The sequence below is a fragment of the Silurus meridionalis genome, chromosome 17 (genome assembly GCF_014805685.1).
Source record: "Silurus meridionalis isolate SWU-2019-XX chromosome 17, ASM1480568v1, whole genome shotgun sequence".
NCBI lineage: Eukaryota > Metazoa > Chordata > Actinopteri > Siluriformes > Siluridae > Silurus > Silurus meridionalis.
In genome coordinates this window covers 17,335,213-17,362,381 of record NC_060900.1, presented here as the reverse complement: position 1 = coordinate 17,362,381, position 27,169 = coordinate 17,335,213, and the positions used below count along the sequence as shown (strand labels likewise).

The 27,169-nt window shown below is 37.9% G+C and overlaps 1 protein-coding gene across 1 annotated transcript in view; it reads left to right on the top strand.

Annotated features, from left to right (window-relative positions):
• prex1 (phosphatidylinositol-3,4,5-trisphosphate-dependent Rac exchange factor 1) overlaps positions 1-27,169 on the top strand; it is a 77,262-nt gene that overhangs the window by 9,070 nt on the left and 41,023 nt on the right. The window contains exons 2-9 of the mRNA XM_046871125.1: positions 11,992-12,057; positions 12,166-12,288; positions 16,763-16,867; positions 16,961-17,062; positions 17,625-17,786; positions 19,927-20,060; positions 20,401-20,516; positions 23,584-23,733. Of these exons, the coding sequence (XP_046727081.1) occupies positions 11,992-12,057; positions 12,166-12,288; positions 16,763-16,867; positions 16,961-17,062; positions 17,625-17,786; positions 19,927-20,060; positions 20,401-20,516; positions 23,584-23,733 (958 nt within the window). The remainder of the gene's footprint in view (positions 1-11,991; positions 12,058-12,165; positions 12,289-16,762; positions 16,868-16,960; positions 17,063-17,624; positions 17,787-19,926; positions 20,061-20,400; positions 20,517-23,583; positions 23,734-27,169) is intronic.

Here is a 27,169-nt window from a genome sequence, read left to right as displayed (position 1 = left end):
ATAGAACAAATATAGACGAAAAATGCAGGATGGCAAAAGAAATGCATCTTGCTGTCACTTGTTGCATTCCTGCTTCAGAATGTTCAATATTGAGAAGTTGTTTACTGGGCACTGCCCCACATTTTTAGGACACCTCTCTGAGTTCCCTGCATTGTTGTGCATTTAATGGGCTCTTGCATTGTTCCCTTTATTTCCCAATGTCTGTTAAGCATGTCTGATGACTTCATTGTTTATTCGTATTATAATGGTTTTATGATTGTGTGTAAGTGTAAAACTTCCTTGATACAATCTGTTATTTTAGTTTAGTATATAATTGTGCAGTAAATAATAAGCACTTGCAAACATATATGGATTATTCACTTTAGATTTTCATCCGATATCCCTATTTGTACAGCACTGGAGCTCAGTGCTTTTGTTCTATTGACTGAAAGATTGTGAAACCAAATCCTTCGAGTTTAGAAACTAATTTAAATCAGTCCAGGCCATGTATTTTTCAACAATACCCAACTGTCCTGTGAACTCATGCCCACTTTAGATTTAGATTTCTTCCCTGGCTGACAGAAAGGGAACCTCATGTGGTCTTCTGATATTATAGCCTATCCATCTAATGGTTCAGAGTGTCTGAGATGCTTTTCTGCTTTTGGCACATTTATAAAGTGGTTCCCATAGACTTGTGATAAACTCGAACGAGTCTGGCTTTTCTTTTAGGATCTCTTCCCTGCCCAGAGATCTGCTGCTGAATGTTTTTTGTTTTTCTGCACCATTCTCTACACATTCTAGAGACTGTCATGTGTGAAAATCCCTTAAGATCCACAGTTGTTGAAATGCTCAAACATGTTTGTCTGACACAAACAATCACTATACCAAGGTCAAAGTCACAGAGGTAAAATTTTCACCTCGTTCCAATTTTGAATATCGTCAACTCTGTCTGCAGGCTTTGCAGACCAAGGGAATGCATAATCGCACGCATGAACGGGTGTGTTTCTAATAAAATGGCTGGAGAGTTTATGCTCTGTATTTTTTTTTTTTATTAGTCCTTGTAGATCAAGATTATGGTTTGGGCTCCTTAGATATGATTTGATCTGAGAGGGTTGAATCAGAGCTTCATAACAAAGGTGCCATTGCTAACAAAACCGATCAATGCACACCACTTTGCCTGACAGTGCAGTCTCTTTAAACCTCTCACTTCTGTTTTTCCAAATTATCGTCAGGGATCACGTGTTGAGGTTTTTAGCAGGACAAAATGTTCACAAGCATTTTACACTTCTGCAATTTTATGTTCCAGTTGTTTGTCAGTTTTATGTGCTGATCTATGTTCATACACTCACTGCATTTCTGTAGGTTTGTGGGCTAAACAGTCTCATGTTTAATAGTATTGCTCGATTTTTCTGTATTTTCATATATATGTATATTCATATGATTTGACGAAGCGTGTTTTTTTTTTTTCTGCGGACTTTCGCAAACTGGGTCATGGCCTTTACATCCCATGTGATTGCAAAAGTCAGACTTATCCATGGTTTCTTAATGAACAATTCTGCTCTTCACAACTGCAAACAGTAGAAAGTGTTTAGAGGTAGTTGTGGTCGATGGTTATGGCCCCTTAGGGGAAACTCGTATTAGGAAATGAATGCTTATTATTCTGAGCTGTTGAGTAGTTGTGTATTTTGTGTAAAACAAACAAAAAAAACCAGGATAATACTATTTTTTCCCCAATTCAAAGTGATTAAAAAAAGGTGCTTTAAAGCAATAGACAAATAACGTTCCCCTTAGGGCCACACGAAGATGAAAAGAAAAAGCTCCATCAATCAAAATGTCCTTTAGGAAACAAAAAAGGTACTTCTACAGCCTTGTTCATATTGATGTCTCATCATTTGGGGTCTCATATGAATCTGTCATGTCCAGTGTGTTTTAATGGACTTTGTGCACGCATCTGAAAAGGATTACACTGTGAAGTGTATTTCACCTTCAATAAAAATGACCTATGGAAATAACCACAGGTGATGTGTCCAAATTGACACCATTCATACAGATCACTTTAGACCACCATATCATGTGGGAAAGAGTTTTATATTTATTTATTTTATAATTTTAGTTTTATTTGTCCTCACATCCACCAAAATAAAACGAAGAGTTTAAAATGCAGAATTATGGATGACATTTAAAGGGTCTTTCAGAGAAGCAGCATTTCTAGGGGTTTTGGGTAAGTTCATAGCACAAATAAAACCAACATACTTGTTATAGTTACCTGACCTACTAATACTTGTGTGTAGCTTGCTCAGACACCAGTTCTATAACAACAGTTTGCATGGAAATGAGTTGTGTCTAATATGCAAAAGTTATTTTAAGTGTGACATTGTACTAATAATTCCATTTCTGTGTTTTTTACACTCTCACTTATCCGCTGCGATCGTCGTCAGTCATAATTAAAATAGACATCCTTTGGCAGCAGACTTGATAGACACGTCTGGATATCTCGTTCCATCTGAATGGCATTGTATTAGTTTTTTTTTCACAACTGTTAACCATTTCAGGAAAAAAATAGATGTATTGGCTTAAACAAAGGATCTCTTTTATTATTTCTGCATTGACCGACATTTGATGATGATCTATATTACATTCATACTACAGCAACTCTGACTTTTTACAGACAAAAAAATGGAGATTCTGTTCTGTCCTTTTTAATTTGTAACTTAACAGTATTATAAGCAATACGTTCCCCTTGTAACCTGATGCATGGAGTGCAACAAGTTAATCCGAGTGCAAAAGTATCAGTGTTTGTGTTGTGCGAGAAACGGAGTTGCTCATGAAGTACTTTTCACACGTTTTGTTATTCAGCTGTTGCTTACTGAGCATAAAGCTCGCCGCTAGGACAGCCGAAGCGTGGCTAGTGCGCTAATAGCAGAAGGTCACGGCAGCAGGCCCTTGACCCCGAGTTTTCTTGGATGAGGGTGCTGTCTAGGAGAGCATATGGCCAGTCTGGGTGTCTTTACCTCGCTGTGTCGGACCATGCTTGCCTGAGCAGCTCACTTCAAACGAAAAGGCTTGTCACCCATGTCTAACCTTCTGCCACCCTCTACATTTGGAGCAGGACAGGGACATGGGGATACGCTCAGCGAGCTTTTTCCTCGCAACATATGGCCATCAGTCTGATTTCATTAGCTTTGTTGTGAAAGTTGTGGGGTCATTATCTGAACCCACATAAACACTGATTTATGGACTAGTAGTAAGAAAGTACCTACATGTGTGTGTATATATATAAAAAAGTTAAAAGTGGCAATTTAATAACTGAGTCAGTCAGAACAAATCCTGTCACATAAGTACACTGGTACATAAATTAGTCAAAAAGGATTCTAGGTGTTGATGAAATTGCACTTTGAAAAATGTCGATCGAGATGCTGATGCATTGTGAGACTGAAGTTCTAAAGCTGCAGGAGCATTTATTTGCAAATGAGGCCTGATCTGGTGTGCTGAAAGCATCTGACTGCACGATGCCTCTTCACACTGAGCCGCTTCCTGTCCGAGGACATCCTTCCTCTTTTTGTTTTTGTCAGAACCAGAACTCTCACTAGTTTGCTTTACCATTATTTTTGTGAACTTTCTGCTTGAGAGACAATTACTGTAACTTGTGATGTACGTCTTCAGAGAAAAAGAAACACATGCGCAGCGATTTTACATGCTCGGCTCTGGCCTTTTTTTTTTTTGCTCAGATGTCCCTGCTGGAAAGTACAAACAAAAGAAACCGATTAGCAACGTTATTTCCAGTGCTTAATGTGTTTGTGTACATCATTAAATCATTAACATCTATTAAATCCAAGAAACTATTTTAGAATCATACTGTAATTTGGATGATGTCTTGATGGTTGCTATTGGTGTCCTATAGATACTAACATTTGATCTAGAAGTTGCCAAAGGTGTTCAGTTGGTCCTATCAACTAGTCATAACAATTTTTTTTTAATTACAAATAGGGACCATTAGTTACTATTAAAAAACCAATGCAACTGCCATCATAACCATTACAGATTCTATAATGGTTTCTGTTGTTTTTCAAAAAAAACAAAAGAAACAGATATTAAAATATTTGTGTTCAGTTTAAGCATAGAAAATAGCATGGTTTGAGTGAGGGTTTTTTTTTCTAATTTTAAGGGAAACAAATAGTTTGCCAAATCGAATTCATTTAATCAAGCTGCATGTTCTCTCGGCTAATTGAGTTGTCGAAGTATTTGTTTATTCGAACAGGACAGGCTAGTGCGTGTTAGCATGCTAATGAAAGCTTTGACAGCATTGTGTGAGAATGGCCATTTAGCAGCACTACTTCAGTGTCTGATCCTGTGAGAAAGTGTGAAAGTGACACAGAATGGCGTGTGAGTGTTGGCACAGAGTGTTGAGTTTTCTGTGAGCGTGGAGCCTGTGCTTCTCCTCCTAGACATTACCACTGACAATAAAGGTCTAATTACACCTTTGACATTCCCCTGTGACACAGAGACTAAACCCAGCGTGCATCCTTTATTTCACCATTCAGATCGTTTTTGAGATTGTTCACGTGCACGATATGCTGACGTGCAGCTGCAGCGAGATTGCGTATGGTAAGTGTGGTTTGCAGTGAATGGCTGTTATCCAGCTCTGTTGTTTTTCATCAGTTTCAACAGCATACATGTTTTTCATGCAGTATGATTCTTTTACATGATTAGACGCTTAGCCTATGCTAACCTCAAAGTGCGAGGCCTGGTGTCTTGTGCCACTTTCTTTTTGCAGAAATGTCACTTGAGGTTGTGAGCTGGCCAGATGCTTGGTGTTTTGTTCTTATTTTGTTTGCCTGACTGTGCAGTCTAAAGGCTGGTACATTTTATTAAATAGACTTGTAAAATTGCCATTTTGATTTTTTAAATGCCTAAGAAATATTTAAAAATGCACTATAAACACATTTATTGAAGGATTTATACTGTGAAATCCTCGTTCCCAGAAATCCTAGCAAATTACTAGCATTTTAATGATTAGGTGTCATTAGGTTAATTATTAGTCAGCCATATAATTAACTTGTTAACTAGTAAAGTGCTAGCAAATTGGTTCATATTTGTCACAGGTTTAAACGATACATATTGGCAAAATTCCCAGTGATTTATTGTTCAGTAGCCAAACCTGTCCCATAGCAGGCAACATTTGACTCATCAGTAACTTAGCTGTCTAGCTAGTTTATTACCATTTAGCTAGTCGGCTAAGAAATTGCTAGTAATAAAGTCCATGTTTTTGTATAGGTTGCCTTGATCTATATAGATTGATTTTTCTAAAGTATAACCTGTCAGAAACCATAACAAGTGAGCACTTTGTTCATGATTAATTGGATTAGCCAGCAGCTAGCCTGCAGATAAGTAAAAGTGAACCATATCAATCATAATGTTATCAGCTTAGCTGGCTGGCTAGCCTACTTCTCATAAGCAAACAAGCATTTGTCACAGAAAGATAAAGATTTCAGGATCTGAGCTATGATTTAAGCCTGGTTTGCTTACTAGTTTAGCATTGTGGGTTCTGCCGCAAAATAATTTCTAGGTGTTAGGTGCAGGTTCAAGCAGTCAGACTGAGCTAAGCAATTCTCCCGGATTTATAATACAGTATATATTCTGAGTCAGCCACTCAATTCGTGTAGACCATTTATTTAAAAAAATAAAAAGTGTTTCTGAAGAAAGTGTCTACCTGCAGTCTGTATCAGCTAGTCACAGGTTAATATCTGCACTATTTAGCACTTTAGAGGGATCTATTCAGCAATTAACAGCCACAAGGGTGGAACATTTCAGTCACAAAATGACTTGTAGGTATAAATTTCACACTGCTTTGTCTTTTTTTTTGTGACCGCTTCTCTCTGTCTCTTGTCTTTGCTCTCTCTGTGTGTGTGTGTGTGTGTGTGTGTGTGTGTGTGTAACTAGCTCCTCTGTTCCTAGGAGTCTGCACTGTCTGTGCTCAGCCATCTCCAGTACAAAGGTGAAAGGCAGTGCAAGCTACTGCATCCCCTCATCCCCATCCAACTGCTCTATAGTGTGCAGTTTGGAAGAAATCATGTCCACACAAATAACAGTACTAGTTTATTGTGTGTGGGTGTAAAAAATCTTTTCAGGCATGGTGTCATTTCCTTCCTAAAAACTAAGACCCATCCACTCAGTGACTCCAGAGGCTGATGTTTGGTTAAGGTCACCAACACTGCCATTGTCAACTATTTTTTTCTATAGTTCACTGAGAAAACAGATTGCCTGAGACATATGGACACTTGCATGTTTTTTTTCTTGTCACGATTGCCTCGGGCTCTCATCCGGCGGGTAATGCGATCCTTCTGATCACCAGCTGCAGAAGGAAAGACTCAGTACTCGTGCACTGATTGAACTACACCATCTTTCTGCGCTACGATAACTTGCACCAATAAGCACTGGTTTACCGGCTAATGCAGACCAGTTTATGGATCCAGCACCAAAAAGAGAGAGAGAGAATACTTGAATCAATATCAGTAAATGTGGTACTTGGATAAAAGTATAAGCCAAGTCAGCAAATCTAAATGATCCTGAAAAGACTTTACAGTAACACAAAAGATTTTATAAGTAGGAAATAAAGCAATACCGGGCACAGTTATAACATGGTGTTGTTAAATGTATTCCTCTGTTTTTTATTTATTAAAAGATAGCCTGATGTACTTAATGTTGTAGAAAGTCAGGAAAGAATAGAGCCTGGTATCACTTATTGCAGCAAACTTGGTTATAAAAATAATACACACATTTTATTCCATATATGTTCATATATGGAATATATGACTATAAACCTAAACTAGATGCTACTGTTCGAATCAGAATTCAGCAGCACTCTGGTAATAAAGCAATTAATAAATGGGAGTGGGAGTGGTGTTGGGGGAATTTATGAAGACATCACAATATACAATATGTCTAGAAAGGTCCATAAAAATTTGGACAGTGACAGTTTTTGACTCAGTACACCATTACTGTGGATTTGCAAGATGCAAATAATTTTAAAGATGTTGAAGTGGTGCAATCGTAGACTTATATAGTCTGTATTGTCTGTATAGTCTTGTCTATAAACTAAATGTATAGTGTTATTATTTGTCTGTACTTTTGAGTCACCAACAGCTGAAACCAAATTTCTTGTGTGAGTCAACACACTTATCTATTAAACCTGATTCTGATTCTGAAATGTCAAAAATTGCATCACTGTTCAAATACTTATGCACCAAACTGCATCTGAATAGCTTCTGCTAAGTGTTGCTAAGTGAAGCCAATAAAATAGTAATAGGCACCAGGTGTTTAGCATCGATCACTTTAAAATGTTTTCTTTTTAATATTATATAAATACAGACTTTTCTTCTTTCAGAAAAGCTTTTTTTAAATTCAAATTACCTCTATTTGATGTTATTTACATTAAGCAGTATGCACACATGCTTTGACAAGGTTTCACGTCACAAAGAAGTTGCACGTCCCTGGCTGACATTTAATACGGCATAACAACGGGTGTGACCGCTTCGATTGAGCCGTGAGGGAACAGATGAATTTTAAATTTCCTGTAATCTCTGCGTTACCTGGCCTCTACCACTACTTACCTCACTCTCGGTCTCCCTGAGGAACGGCAACCGTTGCCATGGAAGCAAGGCAGAACCATGGCAGATATGTTTATTTACCTGTCTTTTTTGACGTCAGTGCGGCGAGCGGTGGCGAAAGCAGTGCCGGCGCTGAAGACGTTGAAGACTAAAGTCATTCTCTGTATGGGAACAGAACATACACGCAGTGCACATACAGTCGATCTTCCATCTTATGAAATATGCCTGCTGTTCCAGTTACTAGAGATTAATCATATTGACACTTGACACTTGCCAGTCTTCAAAGGGCACCTGCCAGTCATAAAGCTGAGTGAAGATAATATGAAGACATATCCGCTGTGTAAAAAAGAGAATGAGATGCAGCTCAACAAAACACAACAATCAATAAAAGACTGGGTGATGTGATATGACTCAGCCTTTAACAGAATTAATTCCCCTTTGTTTATCAATTATTTTCAATGATTTATGAATGACACTGTTTTTATTCATTCAAAGTTCTAATAATACACATTGTTTTAGCTATAAACAAGTGTTTCCTTGTATAATTTACAGTCTAATGGTCTTATACATGCACATTAGGCTTTCGTGAGGTCACAGGTTGGATGTCTGTCTAGTGCCCGCCACCACCCTTTCCTCTCGCTATGGGCTTTACGGATGCTCAGCTTCCTGGCTTTTGGCCCTGCGCCTTTTTTGGCCACCTCACACATGGATGATCAGTCAGGATGAGTTTGGATCTGCCATATGGGAAATTTCATTAGTGCACGCCTGAAGGACGGATCCCCTTCACCCTGCCAGAGGCTGGTCAGAAAACAGCATATAGTGCTGTCGCCAGTGTAAGGCCAGAGTAAATCTTAATCGGGTATCAGTTATACACATCAAGTTATTTTACTTTGGGGAGCTGAGATCTATGTTTAGTTCAGAGCAAGTATATTTACTGCTTTATTTTTGGAGTGAGGACCTGTCACAGGCATGATTTTATTATGAAGGGTGTAATGATGAACTGTATTTATATACACACACACACACACACACACACACACACACACACACACACACACACAGTCTTTGATATAGAGCAGTATGATCAAATACTTAAAATGGATAATTAATGTGATTAAGGTTAAAACAGACCTTAAGAATTCTGTTTAAATTATAATAAAAAAAATCTAATGAAAATATATATTTAAGTAATATTTGTCATTAAACTTTTTTATTGATCAGGAGGTTGTTGTGGCTGGGATTTGAACCTTCAAATCCAAAGTCCACTAAGCTACACCTTGTGTGTTTTGTGTTCACAATTCAACAAATAATTTAGCTCAATTGCATACATTTTTGTAATGATGCAAATTTATCTGCAAAAAGGACAAGACATTTAATGTAGCAATATCAGAGAAATTTTCATTTGACAAGCTATTTTGTTTGTTGTGCCACGTTTTATTTTATTATTATTATTATTTTTAATGCAATATCTGACTTATACTCTGTGGACAATGTGATCGCCTGACCATAATATTCATATGTGCCTTTTGAACATCTCATTCAACATTTAGTTACCATTTGCAGTTATAATTTCCCCCTCCACTCTCCTAGTAATATGTTCCACTAAAAAGTAAGGTGTGTTTGTGGAGATTTGTGCTCATTCAGCCAAATAGCATTAGAAATGTTGAGTGCTGGTATAGGGTGATGAGCCCTGGGGTGCAGTCAGTATTCCAGTTCATCCCAAAGGTGTTCAGTCGGGTTGAGGTCAGAGCTCTTCCACTCCAACCCATGTAAACCATGTCTTAATAGAAGTGGGTTTTGTGGGTCTTCTAGTAAAACTAAAGGGACAAGTTAAAGCTACAGCGTCCGAAAGGCATCCTCTACAATTGCGTGCCTCCAACTTTGCGGTAATAGCTTTGGGGAGGAATCACATATGGATGGAAATGTCAGGTGTCCTAATACTTTTCTTCATATAGTATAGTATAGTAAGGTTTATATTCATGCTCTTAATCTGATATAATTTCTATGGTAACAGATCATTCATAGAAATGTATGTGATCCACATATATCAAGTTAACAATAAGCATATAAAAATATATGTTAATATGAAAACCATCTGGACGTCTCTATGGTGAGTCATTCTCTAAGGTTATTTTGAATATTTTATGAAAGAACACTTTATTCAAAGTCAGTGCTTTAAGGTAAAGCAGTAACTTTAAAAAGATTCTGCTGCAGGTGAAGTTTTCACGATGTGCGGTTTCTGAATTTATGTGACAAGCTGCATTTTTATCTTATGATTAGCTTCCAGAGAGAGAAAAAATGGAAGGTTGGTTCAGTGATGCAACTACTGTTTATAACATGAGTAAGAACAGGATTGAACTTGTTCACAAATATTCTGCACTATTAAAACTGTATTCTGCTGTTTGATAAGAGGAATAAAACACTTCAGGGGTAAACGATTTTAGGTAGCCATCAGCTCAACATATTTAATGATTTCCTATACTGATCTAGTTTTTGTTGACCGGCATATACTACTGATAAACCCCTTTACTGCTTCCTCCTGCCCATCCATCTGCTAGTTGTCATTATGGACACAGTATACTTGACTATATTGTAGAATAATACATAAGTAGCAAAAAAAAATCTCCTAATGCTTGTATTAGCATTCAAGGTAGAAACACCAGGAGGTGGCTGTACATCTGCCGATATGCCTCGGCCCTTTAAATGTTCAAGCCAGAACGCTCAATACACCGAGCCGTGGATTTAAAACGCGCAAAAACACTAATAGCCGGTTTAAGGAAAGATAATTTGTGCCCCTAGAGTTGCAGCGCACATGCAGGGCGTCTGGGCCGCCATGTAAGTGGGAGACGAGGTCTGTCATTAAGGGCAGGGCTGAAAGGATTGGCACGACACGGGGCAGGGGAGCGGTACTCCTAAATGTGGCACGCGTCATGCTGTTGTGGCAAAGGGCAAAACTGGAGATTTTGAAACAGAGGCAGAATGTAATGGATCTGAATTTGAGAACAAAAACAGACCGGGACACAGCATACAGATGAGAGGCGAGAGACAGTCAGAACAGAAAGACAGAACAGCTCATGCTGACAATGACTGCACAGGAGACGGGAGCGTGTCAGGTAATTCAACACAGGCAGACTGGAGCGAACGTATACGGCACAGAAAGGGAGCCAGCTGCTGAGAATAGTTTTACAGAGCCATAATTAGAAGCAGGCTTTGAGTGGCAGAGTCTGTTTTTTTTAGAGGAGACACCCACTTACCCACACAAAGCCCTGGATGTGGGAGCACTTAATATCTCATAGTTTCTCTTGCTGTGTATAATTTGACAGCAGTATGACAGTGACGTCACACACAGTATGAGTGAGTCCATCATTTTTATAATTGATGCTAATATTGCCAGCATCCGTCTATTAATGTAAAAGCGTTTTTCCAGCAAACAGGTGCTGAATCATGTTCTTCTAGCCGCAGATTCTTACCCGTAAACAGCACTCCTTTTTTGGAGAACTTGACCACCTCAGTGGTTCACAAAAGTTGACAAAGCAGCAAAGTGAGTCTGACCAGCTCTGAGTCAGAATTATGATTTGGGATGAGTGGATGAAAATAATTCATGCTGGCAACACATTGTTATTGGATTAGAACCTATGGATCTGTTGCCTTTCTTTTTGCTGGTTCTTTTGTTCTTCCGTTATTAAGTAATTGTTTTATCATGGTCAGGGTGGTCAACAATCTGGAGCCTGTTCTCAGAATACTTCCTGAATGGAACCTCAGTCCATTGTAGGACACCACGCAGGTGCTCATTTACGAGACTAAGCTTACTGAGTACACATGTTTTTGAGCTATTTTGGACCCTGATTAAAAACCCATACAGTCACAGAGTGTGCAACTTCACACAGACCTGAACTCAAGATTAAACAGAGGAACCACAGAGGAAACCACTATGCCACAGTGCTGCCGTTTTCTTTTAATCTTATTTATTTATTTAAAGGGAAAAAAGGGGACATGGTACCTAATTTGGCTGTGACTATATGTATTTATAGAACATTTGTACATTTCAACCAGTCAGTTTCTGTTCCCAAAACATGATGCAACCCAAACCACAAAGGAGCTGCAAAAAATATTTGCTTTTTAGTCATAATTACAATATTTGCCAAATACTGATATCACCGAAAAACCATGTTGTCTGTCAAACCTGTGCGGTTCCAGGCATTTTCACATGGTGCTTCTGATTATGGGACTGATGTGATCTATAACATTCAGTTTTTTTATTATTTATTTATCACACCTTCCCCATGACACATCATGTGTTTAGCAGTTGTTTAAATTGATTGCCAGAATAAGTTTGAACAATTTCATCATCCTGTTCCTGGAAAAATAACATCATTATAACCATGTGCTTTGTTTCTTTCTTTAGGCCTTTCTCCAAAGAATCAGACAGATGGGAGAAAATCAGCAGTCTCTGACACCGGAACAGGTTAAGGTATAAATGTGCATACACTAAATACCCCCACAATAAAGCGAGCAGTAAAGCTATGTATTAAATCTTAGTCTTGCTATCAACACTTGTACTGTTTTCTGCTACTGTCAGATCTTATTCTCCAACATTGAAGAGATCTTGGATGTACACAAGGAGTTTGTCTCTACACTGGAGGCCAGTCTGCAGCCTGAGCCCCAGCCTCATCACGCACTCGGTCACGCCTTTCTCCAGTTTGTGAGTCTCCTTCCAATGACTGCATATTTTATTTTCGAATACATTCATCTAAAATTGGATTCAAGCATACTATGCTTTAGGGCTGTACGATATATATATCGTCTACGTTAATATCATATTCTTTCCCTGCATGATTCAGTCAATTCAAATGCTTTTAGAATGATCACAAAGATTCAAGATACAGTATGGGCAACAATTAATTAAGGTCTATATAGCGTATGATAAGTCGATAAAGTGATTATGGGTGTGGGCTTCTACAATATTATGTCCATGTGAGACTTAACACATTATCATACACTGTATGGACAAAAGCAACCAGAATCTAGAGATTTCCAGCCATATGTGGATTTTCCCCAAATCTGTTGTGTGCAAATTTGAAGGCACACAAATTTATAGCATGTTTTTGGATGTGTAAGCATTAAATTATCCATTCAGTTCAGCATGACAATGCCCTGTGCACAAAGCCAGCTCTATGACGATGTGGTTTTCATGGGTGGAAAGCTCTGACATCAACCCTATTAAACACCTTTGGGATGAACTGGAAGATTTACTGCACACCAGAACTCCTTAACCTACATCAGTGCCTAAATCTACTACAGCCCTTGGAGACACAATCTTCACAACCACACTCCAGTGCAACATCTTCTCAGAAGAATGGAGGTTATTATACCAGCAAATAGGGACCAAATGTGGAATAAGATGTTTGAAGAACACATACACATATTATTGTCAGGTGTCCACAAATACAGTTTGTCTGTTTTTGACGGTCTGTATGAAGTAAAGCCTTTGACAATTTTTCTCTTTTTTCTTTACATAAGGCTTATTAGTATGTGTCTGCCCTGCTGATGTAACCTGGGTATTAGAGGTATATTTTAGCCCACATTAAGCAAAGCATGAGTCACTGCATAATTCAGGAAGAGGAGGGGTTTAAACAGAAGCACTTCTTAAAAGAAATTTGCACACACCGAGCTTGAAATAAGCTATCTAAAAATAACACAGTGAGGGGGGAAAAGTTTGAATTTAGTGATTAACTGAAATACGTCACTTTGAATATTTACTTTCTTGTGATTTACTGGCTGCAGTGTGAATACCCTTAATATCACTGTTGTGCATTTTATTTATATAAGAATGTAAGATTTGTTTTAGAGCCAAGTGTGAGCTTTCAGATTAGGAATTCAATTTAAAAATGAAAGCAAACACTCTGGGGTTTGAATTCTCCTCTCAGGGTGGAAGGGTCGAAAAAAGAGCCCTCAATCTGAGAGAGAGAGAAAGAGAGAGAGAGAGAGAGAGAAGACATGAAGACACAGAACAAAAAACACAGAGAAAGACAGCCAGCCAGCCAGCCAGACAGATAGAGAGAGCGAGAGACGGAGAGTTAGAGACAGAGAAAGACTTGTGGTTGACAGTCTCAAGTAAGCATTAATCTGGAGCTGTTTGTGGTAATCTCTGTATAATGTTTATGTCCATCAGTATGGTCAAAAAAGTGACTCCGCTTACCCTGATGCGAGCATCACACCAGTTATGGGTGCAACATTAAGCCTGGACATTTCTTCAAAACAGCTCAATATACTCACCATCAGATCAAACCTCCATACATAATTTACATTCAGTGACCTCAGTGCAGACACACTGACTTGAAGTAGTTGACCGAGGCTTACAGGAACTTAACATCACAATGTGTTTTTTAGGTCAGACCAAGCATCTATAAAGCACTGTAATTTATTTACTCACTTTTGGTGCAATGCAGAGTGGAATAACTCAATATTTGCTATCGAAAAATTTATATTTTTGTCATGGAAGAACAGGCTGCTGGCATCTGTTTGTTTTTAAATCTAAAATTTAAATCTAAATCAATTGATATGTGAATTAATCAACACATTTCGGCCAAACAGAATTGAGAATTTCGACAGTTATGTTGTATAAATAATAATATCTTGTATAGAAAGTTGTCTTTCCGAAAGCTCTATATAACATATGCGTATTTTTAAACAACCGAGTGCTTCTCTTTTTTTAAACGATGAACTAATAACAGTGCTAATATTTGGACACGAATGTCAGACGACTTCTTTAGGGCTAACGGCTAGACCATTCGAGTAGAAGAGACGATGCGATGCGATGGCACACACCCATGACTTGCTGTGCTCGTGTGTACCACTTCCTGTTTTCTTCAAGCTTTGCATCCTTGGCTGCCTTAGTTTAGACTTCAATGAGCTCCGATTTCAATTCCTGTGTTTTACTGAATAACAAAAGTGTAACACATCTCTTTTTTCGACACAACTTTCATTAATGTTTGAATGAAAAGGGAGGAGGTCAATGTTTGTGACGCACTTAGAAAAAGATTTCACGATAATATTTTTCCTACGTCTTTAATAAATAAATAATCAAACAAATATAAATAAAAAGAGGAATAATAATCTTCACTGTCTGTATCTGTTAAATGCTTCAAATATTCATGTCTGTATTTTGATTTGAGTCTGAAATGGTTTTAAATGCTGAAAAGATAAAAAAAAAAAATTCATAATCATTATGAATTTTAACACTATACTCTGTAGACAAAATGAAGAAACAGAGGTAGAAATACCAGCACTGTCAGGATACTACTAAAGAAAAACCATTTCTGCTGCAAATAGCACAGCGAGAATGTGAAAAATCCCAACACATCGATTAAATGATTCTTTAGACTCCTGCAACACTTGTGATAATGACATTGTTTTATTTCCCTTATCACAAACTACAGTTCCTATCTGTAATTAGTTCCTGTGTACAGAATGATCTGTAAAAAAAAGAAAAAATATCCCCTGTCATTTTATTGCTGTTACAAAAAAATAATAATAATGTTAGCAAAGAAGTAGCAAGGCTTGTTGGCTTCTCTGTAAAAAGTTTTGTGGCCAATATAGCTAACGTGCTGGGTTAACGTGCTGGGCTATTTTGCTAATAGCTAACCCAAAGATATGAAATTTTACATAGAAATCCAACCAGTTTCCACACAGATTTATGTTATTTCATTTGTGTTAAACTAATAAAAATAAGATATACGTAGTCTCAAATGAGTACACAATACAGTAGCTGGTACAGCTAATAGATTTACAGTTACTAATAACCAATTTTCACAAAGATTGCTGTATTATTTAATTTGTGTTTAATTAATGAGAACATACAGTACAGACCAAAAGTTTGGACACACCTTCTCATTCAAAGAGTTTTCTTTATTTTCATGACTATGAAAATTGTAGAGTCACACTGAAGGCATCAAAACTATGAATTAACACATGTGGAATTATATATGGAATTATATACATAACAAAAAAGTGTGAAACAACTGAAAAATGTCATATTCAATGGTTCTTCAAAGTAGCCACCTTTTGCTTTGATTACTGCTTTGCACACTCTTGGCATTCTCTTGATGAGCTTCAAGAGGTAGTCACCTGAAATGGTCTTCCAACAGTCTTGAAGGAGTTCCCCGAGAGATGCTTGGCACTTGTTGGCCCTTTTGCCTTCACTCTGCGGTCCAGCTCACCCCTAAACCATCTCGATTGGGTTCAGGTCCGGTGACTGTGGAGGCCAGGTCATCTTGCGCAGCACCCCATCACTCTCCTTCTTGGTCAAATAGCCCTTGATGCCTTCAGTGTGACTCTACAATTTTCATAGTCATGAAAATAAAGAAAACTCTTTGAATGAGAAGGTGTGTCCAAACTTTTGGTCTGTACTGTATGTAGATATCGAATGTGCCTCAGATGATTGTACGAAACTAATAGAGGTAGTTTCTGTCGCACATTTAAACCAATGATTTTTAAGGTTTTCTCCTCTTTATTTAAATATTAGACAAAATTTTACATATGTTTTAAAGAAAATGAAAGTGGGCACTTTAGTAAATTATACATTTTGACTAATACATTGTTAATCGGAAAATAAAAATGGTAGACAGATGTTACACAAACTCAACCGACAAACTTCCAGCAGCACTTGATGCCTTGTAAACCGTTCTTTCCAACCGAAGAAAATAAAAAAAAATTATAAATAGGAAGCATCTTATATTTCTGTCTGTATACAATAAGGTACAGTATAATTTATATTTAGTTCTGTTCACCCCTAATCATCATCATTTTTGGCAAATCAGCCATCATCATTCCCCCTGCAGTAATACCAAGCATGTTTAAACTCACTTGCAATGCATTATGGTCTCAGTGGATGGAGTAATTACATTTCATCAAAGCTGTATTTGGAGTGCTGCTAATTACAGCATGCGAAATAAGCAAATCTGCTGAGTGGTGCCTGGAAGTATAGGGCAGACACACACACACACACACACACACACACACACACACACACACACACACACACACACACACACACACACACACACACACACACACACACACACACACATTCCTGTTTTACAAGAACAGTACAATAAACTTTTCTAGTATGCTGATCTACTGTTTTGTGTTAATGAACTTTTTTCCCTCTGCTCCAGAGACAACGTTTCTCGGTGTATGGAGAATACTGTAGTAACCACGAGAAAGCTCTGAGGCTGCTGGTGGAGCTCAATAAGATCCCTGAAATCCGCACCTTCTTACTGGTAAGCACTGCTTCAAAACACATCTACAGAGTTAATGAAGAGTTAATTTGTGTAGATATAACTTGTGGACTCAAGTCTGTGTTTATGCTATAGCACTGCATGTTGCTAGGAGGGAAGAAAAGCACAGATGTTCCTCTGGAGGGATACCTGCTCTCACCTATTCAGAGAATCTGCAAGTACCCTCTCCTGCTTAAGGTACCAGTGCTGAATCAACAAAAAAGATTGATTTTCTGTCTTCTGACAGTGTTTCTATTTTTTACGCTCTGTTTATTCTGCCTTTGTAGTATGAGTTTGTATGTATGTCCGTCGATATGTATATCTAGATACCTCTTTACTGTCTATAATTCTGCATTTCTCTGTCTATTTATCTGTCTATTCTCTGTATATTTTTATATTTGTGTGTCTGTTCATTCGTTCATCCATCCATCCATCCATCCATCCATCCATCCATCCAACTAACCAACCATGCATCTGCTTATTTAATTAACTACCTGTCTGCATGTCTGCTGTGTTTCTATCTTTTTTTAAACCTGTTTGACTGTGTACTTCTGTGTCTGTCTGTCTGTCAGATTCGTTCTTTCTTTCTTTCTTTCTTTCTTTCTTTCTTTCTTTCTTTCTTTCTTTCTTTCTTTCTTTCTTTCTTTCTTTCTTTCTTTCTTTTTTTTTTGCGTCCCTTGTTCCTTAATGTTTTCCTTACACTGTTTGTGTTGTCAGCTGATTCCTTGCACTGAACTTGTGTACTGTGTGTCCACTGTAGGAGCTGTTGAAAAGGACACCCAAAAAGCATGCGGATTACCCGGCTGTGGAAGAAGCTCTGCAGGCCATGAAAGAAGTGTGCTCCAACATCAACGAGACGAAGAGACAGATGGAAAAACTGGAGGCTCTCGAGCAGCTTCAGTCCCACATAGAGGGCTGGGAGGTCAGTGTGCACTGTTCGCAGTGCGTTTGTGTATGTTTTCATGTCAGTTTAACTCTCCCAACTGCATTGCCTACTTCTATATGCACCAAATTTAAGACCAGAGAAAGAGTAGTTGTTTGCACATGATGACTTTTGAGCAAGCTGTAGAGAGGCTACTGGGGGTATTTAAAGCAGTATTCAAAACATCACCACTGTTGTTAGGAGCTGGCCAGATGATTACGAAGAATAGCACAGGATGTGGCTTATATGCGCACATGGGTGCAACATTTAGTAGGTCAGAATTTCCTTTAATAGTATGAGGTAGTCTGGTTTATTTAAGTGAGATTATGTAGTGCTGCTAAATTTCTTTATTTGCTTAGTCTGGATCCATGGTGACATTTTCTTTAGAAACGCCATACAGAGAAACAGGAAGCATTAATGCAAGAGAGTCAGCTTGTTACCCAGGAGATCAGCTGATTCCTGTGCACATGCTACTGTATACCACCCCTTCTTTTCACTTACTCTCTCTCTCTCTCGCTCGCTCTCTCTCTCTCTCTCTCTCTCTCTCTCTCTCTCTCTCTCTCTCTCTCTCTTTAACTTTTCCCATTATGACACTGCACACTTTTCAAAGTATCAAATTTTTATTTATTTCGGGGGCAACTTCTGCTTTTCAGTGGCCAGCGCGTGCTGTGTTATTTCCTATCGAGCAGCGTCACTCACAGTGCTTCACTGTCCTCCCAGTCAGTGTGTTGCCTCAGCTCACAACAGAGCTCCATTATGCTTCTGTCCAGACGCTTGTGCTGCTATGGTTCAGCAAAGCCAGCTGACTGAAGAATTTCAGCGTATGCAGGAAACATACACGGCTAACTTAAATTTCCATTCTTATGAAATCATCCCGTAGTAAGTGTAGTTTAATGAGCCGTTGCATTTCACCTTAATGTGCATTTTACACGGTAATGCCACCAGCAAAAGTGCTGCTGTAGGTTTTACTTTGTGCTAAGTGCTGTCAAATGCCTCGTACCGGGCTGATGTTTCCAGGAGATCGCCGGCCCACTGTAAGTGCTAAATCAAGTAGGTTCTGTCGAGTCTAATGTAAGTCATCTCTAATGGACAGAGAGTGCAGAATCAAGAGCAGACACCGGACTGGCGCTGCAATCGACCCATTTAGACACACCATTGATTAAGGAGACAAAATGGAGTCTCAACTCAAGTCTCCTGAACACACACCTGCAAAGCATGGAAAATCACATCCTGTTCAAAAGGCAGCCTGGAACATTCTCCCCGAATAAAATCAGTTATTGACGGTCAGAAGCCTTGTGCAGGTTCATGACATCAAACAAACTAAATGCCTGTTCCTGAGGGAAAACTTCAGGCTAATAAGTAGTGGTAGGGGAGTGGTAGCTCAATGATGCTCAGTATTAAGAAATTACACCTTACTGAGTATTAAGCATTCAAAGGTGTATATGTGTTATGTTTTAAATAATATATCATTCAAATTTAATCTTTAATAGAGAACGTGATGGTAACAAATGTACATGCACATAGCCGTACCAGTAAGTCTGGCCACAACACATATATGCATAAGAAGCCGTAAATAGGGCCTTGGATGAGGTGTACATATATACTGGCGTGTGATTGACATGGAATCATCTGTGTCTTGGTCCGCAGTACTTGCAAAATTAAGTGCTCTCAGAAGCTTTTTTCGAAAGCTTTGTTTCAATCCTCCAAATCTGAAAGTGCCTAGCCAGCAGGATTCTGATGATTTTTTTTTAATTATCAGTCAGATACAAATCTCAAAGATAATGAACATATCTGTATAACCTTTGTTTATTTCAATCATTTCAAATGTAGTTTATAGCTGTGTGGGTGTATACAAATAGAGTAAATGGCGGTAAGCAGTTATTTAGTGCTCCATGACTTTTTTCTGTCCACTCAGTTCCCCAGTGTGAAATCTCTGCAGTTTTATGGCAAGCTTTATAATCAATGAATGGCTAAAATCAATACTGTCTGCAGGTTAAGAAAAATATTTTTGCGATGCACTGTATTTTCATGCACTGAGTTCTGGAGTATGCATTTTTATATAACTGCCTAGTAGGACTATAAACTTGTTCGAATGTTTAATGTTTTTTCTGATATCTTTCCTTCTCTCGTTTTAAACCAGGGAACAAATCTAACTGATATCTGTACTGAGCTACTCCTCCATGGCAATCTGCTGAAGATCTCCGCAGGAAACATTCAGGAAAGGGTCTTCTTCCTGTTCGATAACCTTTTAGTGTACTGTAAGAGGAAGTCCAGGTTAGAGAGCGACATCAGTCACATATTTCTCACATCTTCCTATACATCATTCACTTTAATGACTTTGTTGTGGCTTAAAGCGTCTATTGCAGGGGTGTCCAGGCTTTTTTAACAAAGGGCCAGAGTGGGTGCAGGTTTTCATTCCTACCGAACAAGGGCCACACCTTATAGTCCATTGAAAATGAAGATCTAACAGGTGGAATCTGTTGTGGCTTTGTTGGAATTAAAACCTGCACCCCCAAAATATTGGACACCCCTGATCTATTGAAAAGATATGCAGGATTATTAAATGTGAGAAAAGCTGAGTATGGGTTGTTTCCATTTTGTGGTAATTGTTTAGGGTTTCCGGGAAGAAGTCCACCAAGAGGACAAAGTCTATCAATGGCCCACTGTATGTCTTCCGTGGCCGGATCAACACTGAAGTGATGGAGGTGGAAAATGTTGAAGATGGAACCGGTATGCATGTGAAAAAAGTGTCAAACTGAAATATAATCTGCTGCTATATTTACTGTGCTGCTTTAACAACCACCACAAACACGGCATGTCCGGAAACTGAATTGAGATTAGCATAAACACCCATGTGCTGATAAAGATCTGTTTCGAAGCGGTGTTCAATTTTACACCTTGTGTGTGTGTGTGTGTGTGTGTGTGTGTGTGTGTGTCAGTGCCAGATGATGAAGGGTGTGGTTCTGTTTAAAATCTGTACTGACTGAGAATTAACAGCTTTTTTTTCCTCACTTTCAACTTACGTTAAAGGGGTGGGATGTCTTGCACATGTCATAGTCACAGTAGTAAGAAAAAAACTGAAGAATCAGTTTAAACCACATATGTGTACGTTGAGCAGGCAGGGTGTGGTGTTGTCACTTATCACTCATCTGTGTACACAGTAACTGAATCAGCTTCATTATGCACTTCAGTAACTGACTAGGAAATATAATTTTAGATTTTTGGTTTATTAATGGCATATATGTGAGTTTTGATTGGTCAAATAAAATGAATTTAGAAAATACATTTAGAAAGTATAAAGGGATTCTGATTTTATAACTTCCTCAAGTAAAGAATGAAACATGATGTAGCATTCTGTTGTAGGAAAAATAATTGCTGGCTGAGTGGCACAAAATGGATTATTTTAATATAACATCATGTCCTGATGCAGTTTTTTTTATTAAAGAATGACACCTCTTACTCTTTATCCATGTCTAGTTGCATGTAATGGAATGTTCCTGAAACAAGTCAGATCGTATCACTGCTTATGTTGCCACAGAGCCAAATTCTGCTGTCTCGATGACTTTCTTGTAGTGGAAAACGTACTGAGCATTACTCTGATACTGCCATTAAGGTTATAGTACCTTGCAAACGTATTTATACCAATGACCAATTCTCTTGTATTACTGATTTACAAAAGGGACATTATAATTTAATTCTGGTTGTTATTCTATTTTAACTCTGAAACTCAAAATCAGCTACTGTCAGTTTTGTTAAGAAATTTGTTTTATGAAAAATTAAAAGCTAAAATAACTTGAATGCATACATATTCAAGCCCTGTGCTTTGGAAGCTGTGGATTATTAGATATTGAGTTTCAGCATTTTAAAAAGAGAATGAGAATTTAATTGTAATTCAATTATGAGAGTTCAGTTTTTTGTCAGGGGTCTCAATACTTTTTCAAGGTACTATATAAAGATGTCTATCTCTAAAAAAAATTCACCCTTTTTTTGTAATAGACACGCTTGTACACCTTCTACACCTAGAAACAATAAATAATGTCCGAGCTGCTGTTATAGAAAATTAATCAACACCTAGAATCAATCACATTTGAAAATTCAATAGCGCTGTTTTTAAATGGAAACCCATCTGCAAGATTTTTCTATATTATGATGTGAATGTCTACCCCTTCAATCTATCAGCATGGAGCAATGCTTTTTGGCTCACAGGTCCTCACTCCTTCACCTCTTCCTCTTTCCGTCTCACTCCAGAGCTCTCGTTTAATTACCCTAATTGCATCCTTATCAGGCTGCCTGGACGCAGAGCTATCCGTTAACCTCCACTCAGTCACGATTTATCGGTCAGCTTCCTCCCATCTTATTCAGATGGGCTAAAAGCTCTACCTGAGGCCTCTTAGTGCTCCCAAATCTATTTCCACGATCTTGACATTAACCCACTGCCCATTACAGAGGCTCATTTTTAATTCATCCCACTCTTTTTACCTGCTGTCAAACGAGGGATAAAATTGGGCTGTGACTTGAGGGCTACATTTTTTACGCACCCTCAAACACACGCACACTTTTACATTGGTTAATGACAGGAGGTAGTTTGAAAATGTGCCATTACTGCTGTTGCCATTTTAATGGTGTTCTTTAAACCTTTTGCATTTTTCATATAAATTTAAAAGCAAAAGGTTCATTTTCGGGCTTCATTTGTACACCATAGAAAAAAGGGTAGATATGAGTCAAAATTTAAAGGCTCAATTTAATATCTTTGGGAAGCTTTTAAAACAAGACAGTTACCACATTATTGATATGACCTTTGAAAATGTATAGACTCATTGTGCCTACACAAGTTAAGCATTCTTGATCGTTATTATATGATCATTTAGGGAGAATACTGAGTAATAAATGGAAAATATTTTATATTGTCATTTATATTTCGGGGACCAAAAAAATGGACCCAGCCAAAAATGGCAAAATATTAAGCTTTAATTGGTTTAAAAACTAAACAATTACACAGAAATTTAGCACAAATGCAACAGAGAAAGTAACTTTATATATGAGAGCATATTTATTCATGATTTTACCGTTATACAGGAAGCCGACATATAAGAGAATTTACCATTCAGACCCCAACAGCAGCCCCTCACCCCACCCTTTCCTGTCTATTTCAGTGCGCACATGGCACAGGAGCTCTCAGGTGTGCATTTGTTAATTCTTACTCATTTCTGAAAAATAACTTTAGGACCATTAAATATTAATATTTGTTTTTTTGGGGGGCTCAAACAAACATTTAAATCCCTGACAGATGCTTCCATATTAATGAATTACAAATGGTACATTAAAATTTCATTCTGTTTAATAATTTATTTTAAAACACAAACTCTCAATCTGCATTTAGTCACATTGAGATTATATTGAAAAATATTTAATGATTTTTATTTTTTTTTTTTTACAAATATTTTAAAATATTGTATTTTTATAACATTTACTAACACCCTTGTGGCTGAATGAGCACAAATCTCCAAACCACACTTAAAATCCAGTGGAACATCATCCTAGAAGAGTGTAGGTTATTATACAGGTGTCCACACACGTTTGTCCATATATTGAAAGCTCTTAAATGTGTTGCAAAATAGTTTTACCAAAACAAAATATTTTTCCAAGGCACGGTTGATATTTGCAATTCACAACAAGATTAAAATATTTCCTTGTGCCATGAGTTATTGAGATTAGTGGTATCATGTGGTTCTGATTCAGTTGATAGAACTGCTGGAAATTGTAACCTTTTCTCTTTTTTTCTTGTTTTATTTTCCAGCTGACTATCATAGCAACAACTACACTGTGACCAACGGCTGGAAGATCCACAACACAGCCAAAAACAAGTGGTTTGTGTGCATGGCCAAGAATGCAGAAGACAAGCAAAAATGGCTGGATGCCATTTTAAAGGAGCGTGAACAGAGAGAGAGTAAGTGGTATTGTTCTTGCCACTGGCTTGTTCTTACAGAATCGATTTGGGTGAATTCCCATAATTTTTTTCCCCTTATCCTAAATCTATTTTTATGGGTCATACTTGATGTTTCAAATTTCTTTTCTTTTTTTAAAGGTTTAGCTAGTAATGCTCACATCAAGTAGACTGCATGCTGAAATCATTACGCACTTGTTTCAAAATTGTTACGTAATCTCTGATTTGTTTTTAACATTGTGCAGCTGAAAATGATTGTAGCAGCAGTTTAAATTCAGAAAGACTGAAAGGATTAAACATGTAATAGTCAGTATGTTTTTCTTACTAGTAAAAAATGATGTCAAATCTATATAAAAAAAACAATTTCTCATCTAAGAACTAATGTATTATGTAGATGGACCAAAAACAATTTACAATATTGTTTGTCATTTTATAGGCATATCCCCAATAACTCTTTCACATCCTCATAAATCAGTGTATAGAATTGTAACTTGTCACGACAGTTCTTGCTAAACGTTATTGGAGTTAACATGCTAACTAGTTATGTTGCATTTTGGGGTTGGAACCACTGTGGAAATAGATTGGATAGAGATCGGTCTGACACACTATGTATCGCAGCAAGCTATAGTCAGTAATTATCTGTCTCCCAGTAAGAAAATGGCCAAAAGCATATGGCCAAGGGAACATTCTGATGGTTTTGTAGCCCATTCCAGCCTTGTGCAGGTCTACAAACTTGTCTCTGACGTCCTTTGATGTCAGGGACAAGATTGTAGACCTGTCTTGTCCCTGACGTTCTCCTTCCTCTGGTCTTTCCCATGGTGGTGGAGAGGTTCGAATAGAAGAGGTTGATTATGTGACGGGGGTCTTTTATACACATAATGAGTTGATATTAGCATTTTTTTCTAAAAGGATGAGCGGTGGTTAGGATTCTTGCTGGTTGGTAGGGGATTAAATACCTATTTCACTCGATCAAATACAGAATAATTTATGCATAATATTCATTTATTATTTTTTTCTTGGGTTTTGATATTCTTTCTCTTTCTGTTAAAACAAACCTACTATAAAAATCTTAGACTGTTCATTTCATTGTAAGGGGTAAATTTACATCAGCAGAGGCTCACATAATTATTTCCCCTTCTGTACATATCAATGAGTGCGACATTTTACACAGCAAATGAAGAATCTTGAAGTTGACGTGTTGGAAGCAGGAAAAATGGGCAAGCATAAGGGATCTGGGTGACTTTCACAAGGACCGCATTGTGATGGCTAGAGACTTGATCAGAATTTAAGCAAGTCATGTGGATGTTCCTTAAATGCAGTGGTTAGTACCTACCAGGAAGAACAACCAGTGAATCAGAGACAGGTTCAGGGGCGCCCAAGGCTCGCTGATGTGCGTGGGGAGTAAAAGCTAATACGACATGCGGTATAAAATGTACTTGATGGAAAATCTGTGGTATGTGGTATCAGAGAAATAATTCGCTGATGATCTGATGTAAGGGGAAAATGTAAGGGGAAAATGACCAGCTGCTGGTAACAGTAACTCTGCTTTGCACCAGGCTATCCTACCACCTGCTAAAATGTTTTTTATTTTGGATTTGTTGATTAAAAAACATAGCTGAGTGAATTTATTTCGTTCTAAATATTATTTTGCTACAACCCAACTTAAAACTAATGATGCCTTCATGGCCTACTCGAACGTTCATGCATACTGGTTAAGAAATGTGATTTTGACACAATGTGGTTCAAGTGGTTTTGGTCGGAAAATTAAGATAATGCGAGAAAGAATGGATGGCATGAGAAAATGGTTTTTTTTTTTTGTTGTTGTTTTTGTTTCAACACAGACAAGACGTTTATTTTAACATGTAAAATTACCTCTTAAATCTTTCTCTCCACTGCAGAGGTCTCCACGCATGACTTTTTGTTACACACCCGACTCTTAAGTTCGGAAAGTCAGGGCTTATAGAAACATTTCCATTTCCAAGTGGTAATTACAACACTGCCATGCAGTTCAATTGCGCTCACATCATAATTACGATATTTCCAACAGCACTTAAAGGCAGCACAGGAGTCTTTTTTACTATAAACACCCACATTGGCCTCCTGTGTGTAATGTTTTTATGAACTGCTTTGTTGTTTTCCATGACTGATTCAAAACACCTGTCTCACACAGGGCCACCTGTTCTTCATGGTTTGGTTGTTTGATGTCCATTTCAGAGTTTTTAGTAGCACAGTCCACTCACTTTGAATAGCATCTTATCACAGCTTGAAACCACAGACCTAAAAAACATCGACACTGTGTTTATTTAGTATATTGTATCAATCTGCAGTATCACTTCCTAATTTCCAGTTTGAAAATGCAGAGCAGTCCAGGCATTCAAAGCTTTGCCTTAACGGTAGCACATAACATTACGTTCTTTTCTGGTGCTGTGCGAAAGCAGAAGCTTTTTTTCTTTTATGAGGCAGATCGTGTTTCATCCGTTTGAAATGAAGCCCAGTGCAACAGGTGCCCCCATCAGTCACACCTCTCTCCCACTCTTTCCCTGTCATTTCTTTTGTAAAGGCCTCAGGTCTGGCTTTCAGACACGGTTGTTAATTACGTTTCACGCAATGCTTTGCTTGACATGCTAAAGTGCTACCTTATTTTGACAGTCTTTCCTAGTGGCTTCAATTTAATTACAATCAGGCCCAATGACACTTCAGGATAAAGGAAGCAGCATGCTAATGTGATTATGTGGATCAGCATCTGGCCCTAACAGGCACTCTTTGTTTGAAAGATTTGTGCTGACATGACAAATGAAGATCCATACACTAACACTTGAGTCTACAGATCTTCTGTAGAGTAGAGGTTAGAACTTGGATCAGGGTCCAATACAGGGTACAGTATAATTTCTGAAATGGAAATCAGAAAAGGTTATAAATGAACAACAGTTTTTCAAAGCATATGATTTAATACTTGTATGAAAGAAAAACAAAACTATTGAGTTGCATGGTTATGAATTTTTTATTGGATTACAGTGGACTCTGGAACATCGCAAGAGATCACAAGCTCAGAGCTTGATTTGATTGTGGGGAAAAGCTGGCTCAGACAGGGTCAAGCACTGGTCATAAACCATTATCACTGGTAGAAGTGTCTCTTATCTGTTATCCCCTAATGCACTGATGACGTAGAGGGTTTGATGGCTGCTTTATGGCGTCTTAACAGTGATTAGGTTGAGTGTGAGGCAGCCTCAAACCATGTTTTGTGTGGACATGCATGCTGGAGTCACACCAGCTGTTTTCTCTTCTGCCCCAAAGCCATCTCAATCATCATCTTCGCACATAACCCTCGCTGAATCGCCACCCACGGCTACATCCTAGTGGTGGCATAAAATATCATATAACAAAACTTAGAGGCATGTTTATGATACAACTCAAATGAGTAGCGAGACATTTTTCAATT